This window comes from Condylura cristata, unplaced genomic scaffold (assembly GCF_000260355.1).
Source record: "Condylura cristata isolate star-nosed mole 26May11 unplaced genomic scaffold, ConCri1.0 scaffold00025, whole genome shotgun sequence".
In the NCBI taxonomy this organism is placed as follows: domain Eukaryota; kingdom Metazoa; phylum Chordata; class Mammalia; order Eulipotyphla; family Talpidae; genus Condylura; species Condylura cristata.
In genome coordinates, this window is record NW_004567126.1 from 642,223 (window position 1) to 660,336 (window position 18,114).

General features: G+C 43.2%; 1 protein-coding gene across 3 annotated transcripts in view; it reads right to left on the reverse strand.

Annotated features, from left to right (window-relative positions):
* Positions 1-18,114, reverse strand: part of SMARCA4 (SWI/SNF related, matrix associated, actin dependent regulator of chromatin, subfamily a, member 4) — a 91,745-nt gene extending 73,631 nt beyond the window's left edge. For all 3 annotated transcript variants that reach the window (XM_012729639.1, XM_012729638.1, XM_012729637.1), the window contains exons 1-2: positions 18,026-18,114; positions 253-502 (exon numbers count right to left, since the gene is read on the reverse strand). In XM_012729639.1, coding sequence (XP_012585093.1) covers positions 253-474 — 222 coding nt within the window. In that variant the 5' untranslated portion in view covers positions 475-502; positions 18,026-18,114. The remainder of the gene's footprint in view (positions 1-252; positions 503-18,025) is intronic.

Sequence of the window (18,114 nt, forward strand, 5' to 3'; positions counted from 1 at the left end):
GGGTGGAACAGCTGCCGGCTGGGGCTATGGAATACCATTTAAGCTCCTACTTCTGATCATGTAGGCATAGCCAGTCATGAGAACTAACTCAGGCCAAGAGAAGGCTTTTCACAAGTCATGCCCACCAAAGAAGGACAAATACACACACACACATACACACACACACGCGCACACACACACATGGGCGAAGCTGAAAGTCTGGGGGCTGCTTGTAGCCATGGGGACAGGTACAAAGGGGTATAGAGCACCTACCTTGTGCATCTGGTGCATGTTGTCCTGTGGGTATCCTCCAGGCCCCTGAGTTGGGATGGGGTGTCCTGCCGAAGGAGGGCCTGGGCTGGGCCCCATCATACTATGGGCAGAGCCTGGCGAGGGTCCGGGGCTAGGGCCCAACATGGCTCCAGGGGAAGGGCCTGGGCCTGGTGAAGGGCCTGGCCGAGGAGTTCCACCCAGGGGTGGGTCTGGAGTGGACATCTTCACTGATGCTGCAGAGAGTGGTCTCCTATTGGAAATAAGTCCTGGTGAGTCTGGGCATCATGACCAAGGGTTGAGCGGATCAGAGCTGGCAAGGTAGGGCTAGCAAGTCATGTCAAAAGCACACACCTGAAGGGAAGCTGGTGCCTTTGTCACAAACCCTCTGCCACCCAGGTTTTTTTCCTTCAACTCTTTCAAGAGGTAACATCAGGCATACAACATCAGATGAATCAGGAGGTAGGAGTACAGACAAGGCACCAGATACTGCCTCAACTGAGGCTTCACCTCTCTTGCTATCTTTCTAACCACAAAGGGACTCTCAGGCTGCTGCTTTCAGAGCACCCTAATACACGCTATTTTCCCGTCTAACGAGATACAAGGCCGAGAAAGTTCAGCCTTTGCAACAGACAACAGTAACTGATTGGCCCTTCATAAATTCAATAAAAACAAGGACTGATAGTGAGCGACACAGGTGCCCCACTTAAGGCAGTGAGACTACGTCTCCTTAAAATAAATGAATTTACGGCCCTCCCTGGTGGCGCAGTGGGTTAAAGCACAGCACTGAGACACTAAAGCCACTTCCACATGAGTTCGATTCCCGCCTGCCCTGGAGGTGACCACATGGCGTGGCAGACCTCTCCTGACCCGCCCGCTGCTCCCCTCAGCTGTGTACTTCGTCGATCTGCCTGTTCTGCTCCCCACTCTGTCTCTGGTGAAGCCTCTCGCCACTCCTGAGCCTCTGACCTGTACTCCAGTTCTATATGCACAAATAAATAAATCTTTAAAAAAAAAGAATTTACGTTTAAATTGGCAGATTTAAAGTGAAGTGTTACATAAATAATGACATTCCTGACTCAAATACTTGCCAAATAATATTCAAGTGTCTAAATACTACTGTAAATTAAAATGTGATTCCTACAACCAAGACCCAGAGGCTCCACATAATCAAGAAGTTAAAAAAAAAAACTAATGATGTTGTAAATTATTGCTTGCAATGAAAAAACTGTGAGCTGATAAAAGTTCATAAATGCTTTTTATAATAAGGGCCTTAAACACAATTTCCTTTAATTTAATAACTTCTCATGATGGTGGGGTAATAGTCTTAATGCAGCAATCTAGAAAATAGGAAAAGAAGACACTTCAAAACACACACATCATCCACCAAACATAGGTCAAGTAGCTGTTAGCCTGCTCCCACCTCACTCCACCTCCAGAGGTTCTCAGGGTGAAATCCTCAAAGCCCCTCCAAGCCATAAAGATGGAGCTATGCTATATATAGGGTGGGTGCTCTCAAGATGGAGAATGGACCTGATATTGTGCAAGTATCCTGCCACATTTCAGGGCCTCCTTCTAAAATGTTCCACCCACCCACCACACAATAAGATTACTCAGCACAGTGTAGGCAAGGTTTTCTTCATATAATTGTATGTATGACCCTTTCTATTATTTAATGGTCATCAAAATAAAAACTTTTTTATGCCTTCAAAGTATTTGTTCACATGCAGTAAAATTTATCCTTATTTATTTTTCAACCACCACCATCTCCTACATACCCTGACCTTTTCTATTTTCTCCTTCCCTCTTAACTGAAAAACTTCTGTTGAAAGGGGCCCTCCTTGGTAGCACAACAAGTTAAAGCACAGCACTATGAAGCAATCCACAGTCATTGCAGCACAAGTTCAATCACCGGTCAGAGAGCTGACCCACCTGGCACAGCAGACCACTCCTAACCTGCTTGCTTCTCCCTTCAGCAGTGTATTTCAGTCGACCTGTTCTGCTCCCCACTCTGTCTCTGGTGAATCCTCTCACAACCTGCACCTCTGGCCTATACCCCAGTTCTTGTATGCATAAATAAATAAATCTTTAAAAAAAAAAAACTTCAGTAATCAGTGTCTGTTAGTTTATAATTATTTTGCTTTATCATTTCGCCTGCTTTGTTTTCTTATATTACTCATATATGTGATTATCATCCAAGATTTGTCTTTATTGTTCTAGCTTACTTTGTTTCACATAAAGCCCTCAAGTTTTTCATTTTGCTGTAAATGGTAATGCTTCACCTTTCTTCTTCAGAGAATAATATTCCACTGTGTGGACATACCACATCTTCTCTATCACTGGCCACTTAGGTTGCTTCCATATTCTAGCTATCGTAAATAATGCTGCAATGAATACTGTGAAGCATATAAATTTCTTGAATTAATGATTTAATGCTCTTCAGACAGATACCCAAAAGTACAGTGTTTAGTCATCAATATTTCAATTTTCAGTTTTTTAAGATAGTCCAGACTTATCTAAAAAATTGCTGCACCATGGCAGACCTCTGCTGATCTGCCTGCTGCTCTCCTCAGCAATGTACTTTGTTGATCTGCCTGTTCTGCTCTCCACTCTGTTTCTGGTGAATCCTCTCACCGCCCCTGCACCTCTGGCCTGTACCCCAGCTCTGCATGCATAAATAAATAAATCTTTAAAAAAGAAATTGCCACACAAATTTACTATAAACAGGTGCAGGTATCCTTTCTCCACTTTCTCTATTACACACACTCACAGATATGAGACATTTCACCATGGTTTTGATTTGCTTTTCCTGTATTAGAAGTGATGCTGTATATTTTTTCAGGTATCTTTTAGCCTTCTGTATGGTTTCTTTGGAAAACTGTACAGAACTGTTGCCTGTATTTTAATTAGGTTGCTTGTTTTTTGTTGTTAATTTGGATTAGTTTTTGTATATTGAATATTAACCCACTGTCAGTTGTGTGATGTGTGACTATCTTTTCCCATTCAATAGAATGTCTGTTAAATTAGTATTTCCTTTTGCTGTATAAAAACTTTTAAATTTGAAGTAATCCCAATTGTTTATTTTTGCTTTTATTTTCTTGCTATAGAAGTTGAATCCCCAAAGACATCTCTGTCTTTGAAATCATAAAATGTAAAATACAAATTCTAACGTCCCACCTTGTCCCAGAGTTATTTAACAGCCCCTCTCTTATTCAGAGTGTCACAAATCTGGTTTTTGTTTCTATGAACTTTTTGCTTTTTGGAATTAAGTCTCTTTGTAGACTTCTGGTCCTAATAAATTTTGTTATGTGTAGAAATATTTTTAATTCTCTTAATTTAAGAAAAAGATTTTAAAATGATAGGGTATGAGTATTTTCCTAGATAATAGATCAAAAGTCCAAACTTGTTTGTTTCAGTTTCATGACTAAATAACTGGAATAAAGAAGATCAGAAACTTCAGCAGGGCAGGACCAGAGGTGAGCACTCTAGCCTTACAGTTCAATAAACAACCCCCGCCCCACCAAAGCCCAAAGAGCCTCAGTGTTAGAGTGTAAGTAATCCTCACAAATGCTGGAAAACTAGAGTCCACTCACAACACTTTCCCCAAAACCCAATGAGCTTGGGGAAAATCGAACATGGCTTTTTTTTTTCTTTTTAAATAAATTTGATAAATTTGAGAGAGTCATTTAGCAACAAAGTTTCATGTGAACAGTCACAGCTGTTACAGAAACAGTATCCCATTTGATACTAGATATCACTCTAGTCTGCTGCATGAGAGTGGTCCCAAATTTCCTTTACTAAAATACCAACTCTCAACTCTGAATTCTCTGCTCCAGGGACATGTCTATGAGGGGACATAAGCTACAGTCACACAAGACAGAGCTGGGTTGAAGAGACTGAATTTATAGGCCCCCTACCTCCCCAGGGCCCATATCACACTACAGAGACAGGGGGAAAGGGATGAATGTAGCACAAATCCTTTAAAAATCCTGTGGAGGGCCCTCCCTGGTGGTGCAATGGGTTAGGATGAAGCACTGCAAGCTTGCTTCAACTGTCTCAGTGAGTTCAATCCCCAACACCAGCCCCAGAAGTGATCCACAGGGTGCAACAGACCTCTCCTGACCCTCCCGCTGCTCCCCTCAGCAGTGTAATTCCCTCAGCAGTGTACTTCGTTGATCTGCCTTTTCACCTTCCCACTCTGTCCCTGGTGAAGCCTCTCACCACCCCTGCACCTCTGGCCTATGCCCCAGCTCTGTATGAATAACTAAATCTTTAAAAAAAAAAAAAAAAATCACATTAAAAAAAAAAAAATCCTGTGGAACCCCAGAGTTTTCACGATTTCTTTCTCACTTGAAAGAAGTCTATTCTAAGCCAAAAAATACTCTCCTACACTGCTGGCGGGACTGCAAACTGGTCCAACCACTATGGAAGCTGTCTGAAGGTCCCATACTGCTAAAAATGGAACTTCCATATGATCCAGCAATTCCACTTCTAGGTATCTACTCAAAGAACACAAATATCACGAAGATATGATATAGAGAGACAATGGATAATTACTAAGCAAGCAAAAGAAAAAAGATAAACTCATGCTATTTGCAGGAACATGGATGGAGCTGAAAGGGATCATGTTCAGTGAAATAAACAGTCAGAAAGAAAAACGAAAATATCGGATGTTTTCACTTATAGGAGGAATGTAGGAGATCCAAATAAGGGGTCAGGAAAAAAAAAAAGACAAAAACAAAAACAAAAATCAACAGGCAACTATAAATCAGAGACTGCAGTGGGGGAGGAAGGAATAGAATCAAAATAGAGGCAGAAAGAGCATAAGGAACTATGGCAATATGTACACTGGTGAGTTGGTGGTAGGAATTTCACGGGGATTACATTCAAGATAATAAAGCACACATTGCATAAAAATGAAGAATGATGTAAAAAATATGTAAATAATAAAAAATAAATTCTAAAATTAAAAAAAGAGAAATGACCCATTTGGAACAGTACAGGTCGACCTGCAAAGGGCCTAATGAGATCTACTAAATTGCAGAGAAATGTTTTAATTCAGAACTTTAAAAATGGAAGTAATTTAAAAATGTATATTTTGTCATATATGGGTTGAAAACTGACATGAATACAGTACTTTCTTTGAGTTACTTTGAGTCTATTCTAAACAACTGAAACTGACAGAAAAATAAGATCCATGTCATCTAAGGAAAATCATCTCTCTTCCTATCTAAAGGTGGATATGTCAATGGGCAAACTGCAAGTGCTTTTGCGTGATAACTCTTCTACAGGTAGTTTAGTAGTTTATACTTACACTAGATACTAGTACTTATCATTTGTTCTCCCCTCTCCTTCCCATCAAAGCACATGGTACCTGTAGGTATTAGCTGCTACCCATAGCAGTGCTAACTTCTCAATGACACATACAAGCTCACTCAAGACTTCAATGTCCAATTATGGCATTTGAGAAGCACTGGATTTCAGAGAAGGCTCTTTAAAATGTTAATTGCTTGGGAAGTTGATACCTCTTAAGAATCAGACTGCAACTAAGCAGGTAGGTGCACAGCGATGTCATCAGCAAATTCATTTCTAGATTTAAAACTCAAACACACATGGAGAATGACAGTAAAGGGGACCCAAAGGATGCAGACAACAATGCATAAATGTCCTGAGTGGTACAACAGGGTGTGCCACCTAACAGAGAGGTGCCCAACCTCGCTGGGTGCTGGTGATACATGACTTTTGCAGGTAGACTTTCAGGTTCTCCATGGAGACAGAAGGAAAATGGAACCAGGGAGCAATTCTATGGCCTCAGTTGTGGCACTGAGGAGGGGTATTTCATTTTATTTCCTTTTACATATCCAAAGTGTCCTGCTCACAAGTAGACAACTTAATGAATCCTTGTTCAGGCATAGCACAGCCAACTTTCTAGAAGGTCCTAGTCACAACTCCCATCCCAGGGAAAACCACTGTATTGATTTTATGCCTGTGGATACATTTTGCCAGTCATTGAACTGCACCTAAAAGCAACACACAGTAGTATCCTTTTGCTCTTCATCAACCATTCTCGTAGATGTGTGATAACTTTATTAGTTTTATTTGCATTTTCCTTGTGAGTAATGGCATTAAGGATCTGTTTTTGTTAATTTTTTTAATGGGGATATGTGGTTGCAATTACTAGCTCCTAATCTATGACTCACATTTGTGTTCTTTTAATAGTATCTTGTGATGAAGATTCTGAATTTTAATGATGTCCAGTTTATCAAGTTAGTTCTTTTATGGTTTAGTGGTTTTAGGATCCTGTATAGGAAATCTTTGTTCACCTATGACATATAATGAACACTTGATCTCTGCTCTAAGTTCCTGATATAGAGTTCCCAAATCCCTAGTCATTTCCTAAAGTATAGGGAGTTTTTTATTTGTTGGCCCTGGCTTCTGACAGAATTCTTAAAATCCTTATATTTTCTTAAGTGATAGGACTGTCTTATAGAGAGCTCCTAAATTGCTTAGTATTTCTTAGGTGATCGAAACATCCTCTATTCTAACCAGACCACTCTTACTGAGTGGGTGGTAGCCAAAAGATCAAGCCATGATTAGAAACTTGGAATTTTTAGCCCTTTCCCCATCCTCCTGGGAATAGAAAGAGACTGGAGATAGAGCTAAATGATCATGCTTACACGATGAATCTTCCATAAAGAGCTTTTCATTACAATGTTCAGAAGGTTTCAGGGTTGGCAAATACATCCACAAGCTGGGAGAGTGCACACCCCAACTCCACAGGGACAGAAGCTCCTGTGCTTCAACCCCTCTAGACCTCAATTTCCAGCTTCCATCCTCATCTCTTCATCTGGCTATTCCTCTACATCCTTCACAATATCCTTTATGAGAAACTGATATTTAGTAATGCCTCCTGGCATTAGGTAAATGTCTCAAGTTCTACGAGTTCTTACAGCAAATTATCAAACCTGAGAAGGGAATCATGGGAACCCTCACTTATAACCAAGTTCACAGAAGAGTGGATAACCTGAGGATACCACATTCAAGGAGCATCTGAAGGGGAAAGAGGGGCAGCAATCTTGAGAGACTGAACCCTTAACTGGTGATGTCTGCACTAACTCTCAGTAGCCAATATGAGAATTAAACTGTAGGACACCCATTTGGTAGCTTCAGAAACTCAAGAGAACTGCTTGGCATAGAAAACCCACAAGTTTGGTGTTAGCAGTGAGAGCAAAGGAAACAAATTTTCCTTTACTGCTTCAAGGTCATGGAGAGAGAAGGGAAGAGGTATTTTAAAATCCCTAGGGATTCTGACTTATCCCTTCCTCCTGGTCATTTACAATAGGTGTGAATGTATTAGTCTCAAAGAAATCACAGGGACAAAGATCCTATCAGATAGGAAACAGGGCTGTGGGCCCACTGATGGTAAGAACTGGAATTTACTCACTAAACCCGTACTACCACACTGAAGAGGGACTGGACTATTTTTGGCCCTATCAAAAGAGAGGATCCTAAGGCTATGGGCAACACTGCCAGTCAGCAATGGAGGAGCTGGGGTTGCAATGCCATGGTTAGTATGCTGCCGTACAACACTGAACATGAGGTTTGTTTTTAAAAAAAGATTTATTTATGCATACAAGAGCTGTGGTACAGCCCAGAGATGAGGGGAAGAGAACACTCACCAGGACAGATGTTATCTACTGAGTACCTTGTAGGAGAGACTGGAGAGGTCTGCTGTGCCATGTGGTCCAGTTTCCTGGCTGGGGACTGAACTCATGCTGCAGTGACTGCAGCTAGTTTGACAGCTCTGTCTTTAACTCCTGCGCCATCTGGGAGGCCTGGCTATATGAGTTAACTTCCCAATCTTCTATTTCCCTGTGTAGGCTGCCGCTAAGACCAGCCCCCTCCAACCTCCCCCCGCACACAATGTTCACAGCCAGCAACACCTTAGCTAACAAATGTGAGGCACAAACTTCAGGTGTAATCAAGCTCCCCACATTTACTGAGCAGTTGCTTACTACTTGCCATACTTCACTCCACCTTTTCCCAGACAAAGATGAATAAACCAGCCACGTAATAAGTGAGGTAACCACTTCAGAAACCTTGCTTCCTAAACTTAGCCTCTCCCATAACTCTATTAGTGCTCCCAGGCCTGCAAAGTAACAAGCTCATGTTTCCCCTCAGGAAACAAGACCAGCACAGTGCAGTTCACAGGAGAAGCAGCTGTTGCAAGAGATGAGATCCATCCTGGTTGTCCATAGACAGTTTGGACTGTTGTAAACTCTCCCGTGCCCTCTTTGTTGCCATTGTGACTAACATGGTGTTCTGACCCATTATCAAACTCCTTTCCACCAGCCATTCCTTTCTGAGGACAGGTAAGTCTGGCTCTGCTAAGATCGGGAGAAGGTATCTGGGCAACACTATGGTCCAGGGAGATCCTCATCCAGAAGGGCTGGAGACCAGCCAGGAACTTCAAAAGAGAAGAGGGAGCTGAGGGCAAGAGCATCCCTCTCCTCTGCCCCTTCTTCCCTCCCCTCTGAACACCTTTGCCTTTCTAGCCTGGGAATGATTTCGCATTTTCGGCAAATCCCTGGTCCCCCCAACCCCCCAGTTCATCCTAAGGCCCTAAGGTCTTATCTCTAAGTGGCTGGGAATGGGAGGGCAACTTTACACAACACTGAAATCCACCCCAAATCACAATCATACCTAAGCCAATGAGAAAGTCAAAGACAAGAGGGTGCAGGAGCCCAAACAATAAAACCACTAGTAGTGTGTCTGGAGTTTAATGAGATGTGTATAGTACATCTAGGGGTTCCACCGAATACAGCATCTGAGATTCCGAAAGGCAGCCTGAAGGAATGTGACAGGAAGTGAAACTATCCCCCAAAATCAAAAAGCTGGAAGCTAAGATGTTCAGGAGGCCTTTTGAGAAAAACAGGCTCCATTCTGTGGACAAAGGGAGACTTGGATACGTCTCAGTTTCTCTGAGAAGCACCCATTATCAAACTATAACACTCACACAGTACATGCTGCAGTTGTAGCATCTTTAAAAATGAATGAGGTAGCTCTGTGCATAGACACACAGTCCCAAGTGAACGAGGAGGGAAAGGTAGTATCCATGTGAGGGTGTGCGTGTTCTGAACCCATTTTGCTAAGAATAACATACACATATTAATGCTAGTCAAAGTCAACCCAGTGGCCAATACCTCTCTCTGTAGACAAATCATGGGGAACTGACACATTTCACATCACAGATTTTTGGTGTTTTTACTAGTACATGTTTGTGGGGTTTTGTGGTTTTTTTTTTTTTTACAATAATTATCTTACTTTTACAATCTGACATTTACAAAATAATTGAAAAAAAAAAAAAAGCCTACCTCAGAAAAATACTTGGGAAATTAACACACAGATGTCCAGGAAGGGACTTTGTGGAAACAAATGAGAAAGATGAAAGAATATGAGGACCATAGTATTTTCCATCTGCTTTCAACTTCATCAAAATTAGCACTTCAGAGCCATCCCTGGTGGCACAATGGGTTAAAACACAGCACTATGAAGCTATCCTTTCACTGCAGCAAGAGTTCAATCCCTTCGGGGAGCTGACCCACAAGGCACAGTAGACCTCTCTTGGCCTGCATTCTGCTCCCCTCAGCAGTGTATTTCACTCAATCTGCCTGTTCTGCTCCCCACTGTCTCTGGTGAATCCTCTCACCTGCTGCACCTCTGGCCTGTACCCCAGTTCTTGTATGCATAAATAAATCTTTCTTAAAAATTAGCACTTAAAATAGAAATGTCTGTGGATCTTCAAATGTGAAACTGGACTGCTTGAGGATTAGAATTTCTTCTTTCCTACCACTCCTAGCATTTCTTACAAATAAAGAAGCACAGCCGCTGACCACTGTCACAGGACAGACTGATAAGAGCAATGGGGACCCTCAGAAATCTGCTTGCTGGGATAATGTGGTTTGTTTGTTTGTTTCATTTTGCCTGAAAACAAGGAAATCTGCTATCTAGTTGGGGGGGTGAGAGTGGGGGTGAAGACAGTCCTTTTGAGACATGTATCATCAACAGATATAATGTTGTGGTCAAACCATGGCTAGTGTTCAGACCCATTCGCAGGGGCTGGGACAGGAGGCTGGCTCAGCAAAACCAGCCCTATTCATTTAGATTACAGAATGAGATTTCCCCCTCAGACTCCACTAGGAAAACACCTAATCTAATGGGCACACTAGTCTGTGAACCTGGAATGACATATGGGGTGGGGCATCTGGTTTCAGGGCAGTGGGAAACTGCCTTAACCCTGAGGTTACACTGTCCCACCACTGGCTATTCTGTAGCCTTTTCCTTGCAATTTAACACCAAAATTCTGCCCTATGTTGAAAATTCAGAAACTAAAATATGTCATGATGATAAATTGCAATGTCTTCTCCCTGTACCTAAAAAAAGACATATATTGTTACCTAGCATTATTTTTGGCACTGGGAATTCTGTATTGCTGAACTCTTCCCCACCCTTTTAAAAATTATCAATTACTTGAAACCCAATGACTTACCTTCTATCTATAACTGGCCAGAAGATATGAAAACAACCAGGACCCCAGGAATTCAAAGGCTAGTCAGGCAGGGAAATGAAATTTCTACCCTTCAGGAATACATATACTACCCTACTATCCACCAGACCTGTGTTTTTCAAACTCTTGGCCATAACTCAGAGTCAGAAAGTGACACAGCACAAAACCATCAGGTTAACTGCAACAAAATTTACAAATATATCCTGACACTGTTTCCTGTGAAGCTGGATAGAATTCTTTCTTTTTCTTTATTGTAACTGGTCAAGCCCTGCTAGATGAATGTCACAACCCGGCAATGTTGTGGTGCCTACTACATACTCAACACTGAGCATGATGCATGATCCTTGGACAGGAAGTCGCCCAAAGTGGGAATCTCTTAAGAGTAACTAAGAGGGGGGAAGAATGCATGTCATTATGACATCTGCAGAGTGTCACTTGTGACAGGCCCTCCCAGCCACCCCAAATAGTCCCCAAGTACTAGTTTTATGTGAGCAGGTTCTAGGCACTGGGCACCCAGCAGAGAACAGAATATCTGCCTGGTAGGGCTGACAACTGACTCATAGAGACAAATCAGAAATATGACAGGATGTCAAGTAAGGGAGAAAAGTGTTATAAAAAAAAGAATAAGGAAGCAGGGCTAACAATCAAGCTGATGTGAGGTGCTTTCAATCATGGTGCCAGGGTTGGTTCTCAGTGAGCTAGAGAAATGAGTAGAGACCAAAAATGAAATATGGCAACCTGATAGTTCTCTATGGTCAGCAAGTACAAAGGCCCCGGGGTGGAATTAAGAGTGGGATGGTGCTGGTTGAGGGGAGTGTAGTCAATGCAGCAATGAGGTCAAGGATGGGTAGAAAGTCAGATTACAGGTCTTGAGGGTAGTGTGAGAAGGTAGGGGTCTACTCTAGGTACATGGGAAACTGATGGAATGTTCTGGGTAGAGAAGTAACATGGTCTAGTGGTAGTTTTAGAGATTCCTGTGGACAAAGTGATGGAATGAATGGATATGAATGTGAGAGGAAGACAGGAGTGAGGCATGACCAAGGTGGACAGTGTCTTGGTTCATACATGTCACTGTAAATATACAAAGACGCCAGGTTCCTTGGGGCTGACCAGAGGGATTTCAGCTCCAACTCACACCCCCTTCAATGAGTACTAGTGACTAAATGTGCTTACTAGAGAGATTATGACAGGAACAGGGTTTCCCGTGTAGAGAGATTAGGTCACTTACCCAAAGTCATATAGGGAGTAAAATCTGGCCTCAATTCTGAAAGGGTGCAAACTACAAGCAAAGCAGCATTCCAATAGGAAGAAGCATGAGGGGAAGGGTATCTGGGTGGATGGGAAGGGAACAGCAGTCAGCCAGGTTGTGATGGGAAGCACACTTGGAGGTCACAGAGGCCAGACAGAGCTCTAAGAGTGTGCTGAGTAGCTCCCATGCTGCAGTGTCACCCCTAGGACAGTGAAGCCACCCATTGGACCACTTTACTGGGATTTTCAAGGGGTAGGGTGGCACACAACAAAGCCTGCCTGTGAAGTCTCCAACTACAATAAGTGAGGCAACAACTGCCATGCAGCCACCTGCTTCCTGTGCCAGCAGGACACAACCTACAGGGAAGAGAACTTAAATCACTCCAAAGAGACATTTTCAAGCCTACTACTACTAAAAAAACAAGCCCATCCTCCCTGTCACTCACAGCTGGTAAACTCTGGCCATTCCCAGTGACAAGTATCTATATACAAAAATGAAAACATGCCCCTTTAGCAAAGTAATCCAATCCCAGTCTGATAAACACAGGCCAGGAAGGGGCCAGGGCTGGTTTAGGTCCTGCTAATATTTACCTGTTTTCTAAAAAGTCTCTTCCCTGAGGGAACTGAAGAGAAATCAATCATTCCTCTCTCCTATGAAAGTCTACCTTTGACAACCCATGCTCCCCTCAAGGCCCTTTCCTATGCATGACCATGAATCAAGGTTGAATTTCTTACGCCTGTCCAATTTACATCCTGAAAATGTAATGTCATGAACAGTCAGATAACAGAAAGCCCCAATAAATATATGATTATATTAGTGAGTCTAATACATCTTAGGGTGGTATCTATGAGGCAGACAGCAAGGGAAGCCAAATTAAACCTTAGACTCAATTCTGACAGGTTCCCTCTCAGTTCCCAACATTCCAGCAGTTGTTACTTCCCTTTTATAGTAGGTTTTGCACATCTCTCTAGTTCAGACTTTTAAAAACTCTAACTCTCTTTAGAGAGAGTTACATGTTATGAGAAAATATGTGAAACAGAAATCAAACATTTAACAATTTTAAAAGACCATGCTACCAAACATACTTCCCTCTTTCCTATAGCTCATGAAGAACTTGTAAAACATGCACTTTTTAAATATTAAGGCCAAAAAATGGAGAAGCTGATTCATTTCCTACTACTTTGAAACAAAAATATAGTCTATATGTACCTCAACCTGCCAGGAATTTGTAGGAATCTTAGTAAATGACAGCAACTACCAGTTTAGCACTACATATCAGGCAGCATTCTAAATGTAAAGGTACATTTGTAAATTGGTTGTTGTTTAGGCCTAGCAACAATTCTATACATTGTATTACTGTTGTCCTCTTGAGCAATAAGGATAGACATATGAATGAGAACAGGTCCCTTGTCTACCTGTCTGAATCTCCCACCAGAGCCTAACTCAAGACGGGTACTCAGTGCACATTTGTTCGCTGTATGAATGAATACATGGTTGGGCTACTTGCACAATTCCGGGGGATACAAGGGGGACACACTCACTTTGTACTGAGTCTGTGGCCACTGTGAATAGGTCCCTCTGTGTCATGGCAGCCTGATGACCAAGGCGGGCACATGAGGACTTATCAGGTACTTGGTACCTGATCCCACTGTCACCTGATTTCTCTGCCGCACCATCTTCACCAGGGAAAGTGGTGAATAGGAGCAAAGCTCAGATGACTGACTAATTGAAAATGTAAAATAGGACCTCCCTGCTGGCCTAGGGTTTGGGTCTCAATGCTGTCACCTTTACAGAGTTTGAGCCCGAGGCAGAAGCTGAAGCACATACAGCATAGCAGATCTCTCCCGTCTCATTCCCTGCTCCCCTTGGCAGTGTATTTCAGTAGATCCACTTATCCTGCTCCCTAGTCTATCTCTGGTGAAGCCTCTAACTCCCCACACCTGTGGACTACACCCCAGTTCTTCTATACATGCCCTCCCTGGTTGCACAGCAGGTTGAAGCACTGCACTGTGAAGCTAAGCCAAGCTGTGGTCACTTCAGTGCAAGTTCAATCCCCATCCTGGAGGTGATCCACATGGCACGGCAGACCTCTCCTATCTCGCCCGTTGCTACCCTCAACAGTGTACTTTGTTGAAATGCCTGTTCTGCTCCCCACTCTGTTTCTGGTGAATCCTCTCATCAACCCTGCACCTCTGATTTGTACCCCATTTCTGTATGCATATATAAATATTTTTTTAAAGATTTATTTATTTGTTTAGACATACAGAACTGGGGTATGGGCCAGAGATGCAGGGGTGGTGAGAGGATTCACCAGAGAAAAATAGGCAGATTGGCGAAGTACACTGCTGAAGGGAGCAGTAGGCAGGTCAGGAGAGATCTGGTACACCATGTGGGTCAACTCCAAGGCATGAGATCGAGCTCGCACTGAAGTGGCTGCAGTCGCTTGCAGTGCTATGTCCTAACCCACTGCACCACCAGGGAGGGCCCTAAATACTTTAAATAAACAAATAAAATGTAAAATATCCCCCTTCTCATCATTCACCCATACTCACAGCCCCTCCCATTCCCTATAAAACAACATAGTTGGAACTAGTCTAGGATTTTCTTCCAATATTTCTGAAAGTCCAGAAGGAGTACAAAGGTATGGAAACAAATGTTTTTATGTTCAAACTTCACAACAGAACAAGTTTGGAGACTACCGCACTGTCAATGGCTCTGATACGTTTGTCATTTTTTAAATGCACACACCCCAAACTCAAAAACCTTCAAGATCAATGTTCTTAAATCAAAAGGGTTGGACACAAAATGATTTCAGGTGGTACAAGAAGAAGGAATATTTATTATTTCATAATTAAGTTTGCACTGGCTTTACTTTTTATTAACAGCTATTATTTTATTTTTGTGACAAAATTCACCAGAAAAAGGTACAGCATCAATCTGGTATACAGTACATGTTTAACCAAAAAATATGTATCAGGCCTCACCTGTGGCCTAGGGGTTAAGTCTCACTGCTATCACCAAGATGGTCTGAGTTCAAACCCCAGCCAGGGAGCTACCCACATGGTACAGCAGTGTATTTCAGTGGCTCTGCCTGGTCTGCTCCCCACTCCTCACCTCCCATACCTCTGGGCCTACACCCAGTTCTTCTATATAAAAATAAATAAAATAAATTAAAAAAAATATGGTATCAGCCTTCCTAAACATTCAACTCTAGGAAATAACTGCAAGGGAAATTCAAGTTCTATCAGAAGTAAGCTGCAATATGAGGTAACAGAAACACATAAAAGTTTTTTAAAAATCTAAGACTCCGTTTGTTTGAAATATAAAATGAATTTAATACCTCTGAAAGGGCGCAGGAAGGCACTCCCTGGTGGCACAATGGGTTAAAGCACAGCACTATGAAGCTATGCGCAGTCACTAAAGCCAAGTTCAATCCCCAGCCAGAAGGTGACACACATAGAGTGGGATACCTCTCCTGACCTGCCTGCTGTTTCCCAGGTCTGCCTATTCTGCTCCCCACTCTGTCTCTGGTGAATCCTCACCACCCCCCCCAAACCTCTGGCCTGTACCCCAGTTCTGTATGCATAAATAAATCTTTTTAAAAAAAAAAAGGAAGGAAAGGCACAAGAAGCTATGTACTTTTAGGGGGGAAAAGCCTTGCTTAAATGTGAATTCCACTAGACAGAAAGAACAAACATTATTGAAGAGCATTCTGATTAAGTCTTCACCATGAGGCTATACCATGATTTTCTATGTAGGCAATGGTTTTAAAGAAACGTTTAAAAAATACATATTACCAGTACGTTAAACCCAGGCTTCCTGGAATTGGAGGACGCTAGATGTTTCTAGTTTTTAAAAACAGTTAACTTACAAATATATATGTATATACATGTACATAAATATTAAACAAACAAAAAAAATTAACTCCAACAACCTGCATGCTCACTAAATGTCAGACAGTATTGTATGTGAAGCTGCTTCCCATATTACCTCATTCAGCCCTCTCAACCATCTTTTGAGGTAGTTTCATTGTCAGACCTGTTTCACAAGGGGGGGTGGGGGGGGGAAGGAACTATTGCTACATGTCTTGCTCCAGGTCAAACTTAGGATTTAAAGCTGGGTGTGCATTCAGGAGGCTAGAGTCCAAAACTAGCACTCTTCACATTCACCATGACTACCACAACACTGTACTAACCATTGCCCCATATCCTCACTCCAGAAGAATGATGTCTAGGCCTACAAACCTAAAATACCAACAACTGTCACTGATGTTTATTGCTTACTAGCCACCCCTTGTCCTGTGCTAAGCATTTCACACACAAGTTCACTCAAATCTCCCAAGGGATGTCTTCATTCACTGTTCAAAGGTTCACTAAGGGCCAACCAGGTTCCAGGCCCATGGTACTATTGCAGGAGTCAAGGCTGACAAGCCCCCAGCTATGGTGGTCCTCAGAAGTATAATTACAAACTGGGGTAACCAACATCTGAGAAAAGATAAGGGTGATCTATTGTAGCAGAGGGAAATGATTGGCCAGGATTGATCAAAAAACCTGATCCAGTCACCTTTTTTGTTCAGCAGTATTTGTTGAGTCCCTACTGGGTGTCCAGTGGATGGGGGCTGGATGCTCTGAGACTCTCCACAAAGCAGCCAGAAACTGGCTCCCATGATCAGCTGTGTACCCACTATACACACTCCCAGAGAAGGTTGTAAGGATTAAGTGACTAATTTAGGAGAATTATTCCCACATGAAAAGCCTGTTTCCCAAAGAGCCTGAGAGGCTCCTCAGCCCCCATCCACTGGACACGCAGTAGGGACTCAACAAATAATGCTGAACAATAAAGGAGACTGGATCAGAGTGTAACGATAGTGCTTCTTTCCACTTGCCAGGAATCACTTTATAGGCTTCCACCAATTCCATGTGTAACATAATTCCTACTTCACAAAAGAGGAAACCAGTTCAGAGAGATCAAGCTGCGTACCTAAAATCACACAGTTTAGCCACCAACAGTGCCAAAAATCAGACTCCAATTGGGCCTGTCAATTCAAACTGAAAAGTTGTTTAAAGTTCCTGGGAAGTGGTTCTTATCCTTACTCCCTACTTTCTCCAGAGAGACATGGGGAAGAGGGGTAGACTCAAGATTGTTGTGTTCAATTCGACACAAAACATTCTCTTCAAAGGTTCACATTTTATACAAAAGTCTTAAACTGGAAAATGAAGAGGAAGGGAAGGGAAAATAATAAAAAAAACAAAGTAATATTTCCAACAGCAATTTCACCGTCCTTCCTCACTTACTGCCGACCCTCCACTTCAGGACAAACATACTGAAGCCACAGTACTAGAAAAATTAGTTACCTTTCCATGGAAATCTAGAATGACGTGATTAAAAAAAAAAAACAAAAGCAAAAAACAGGGAGGCTCCGCTTGTGTCCAAGTGATGCAGGGTACCTCCTGGGTTTTGGGTTTTTGTTGTGTGGGGGTTTTTTTGTTTCTTTTTTGTTCTTTTTTTTTTACATGAAGTCCCGACCACCGCCAACCCAAAAAGGCAAAATTCGGGTCGGATCCGTTACAACGTAGCCAGAAAACCCAGACGCCGGGCTATTGTAGTCGTGGCTGAGCCAGATATAGAGACCCGGGGGAGGACCCACGGAGTGGGCCGCGAGCTTTGTCCCAAGACCCCGGCGAGAACGCGCGCGACTAGCGCGCGGCCTCCACGCGGCCGCGGCGGCGGCCGCGGCCCCCACCCCTCCGGCCCGCAGATACTGTAGTCACCGCGGCCTCGCTACACTGTGGCCTTCTCCGCGCGCGCGATTCCGGCCGGGCTTCTTGACCCTCAGGCGCCGCCGTACCCCGGCCCCGCTTCGGGAGCCGGCGGCCCCCTCCCCCCTCGGCGCCCCGGCTCCATTCAAACCGTCCTCCCAAGCCCCGCGCCGCGCTACCCCCACAGCCCGCCTTCCTTACCGGGAGCCGCCGGCGCCGTCCCAGCGCCGCCCCCACCCCTCCGCGCGGGGTAGGGGACAGAGTAGGTGTCTCGCCTCTCCTCACGAAAC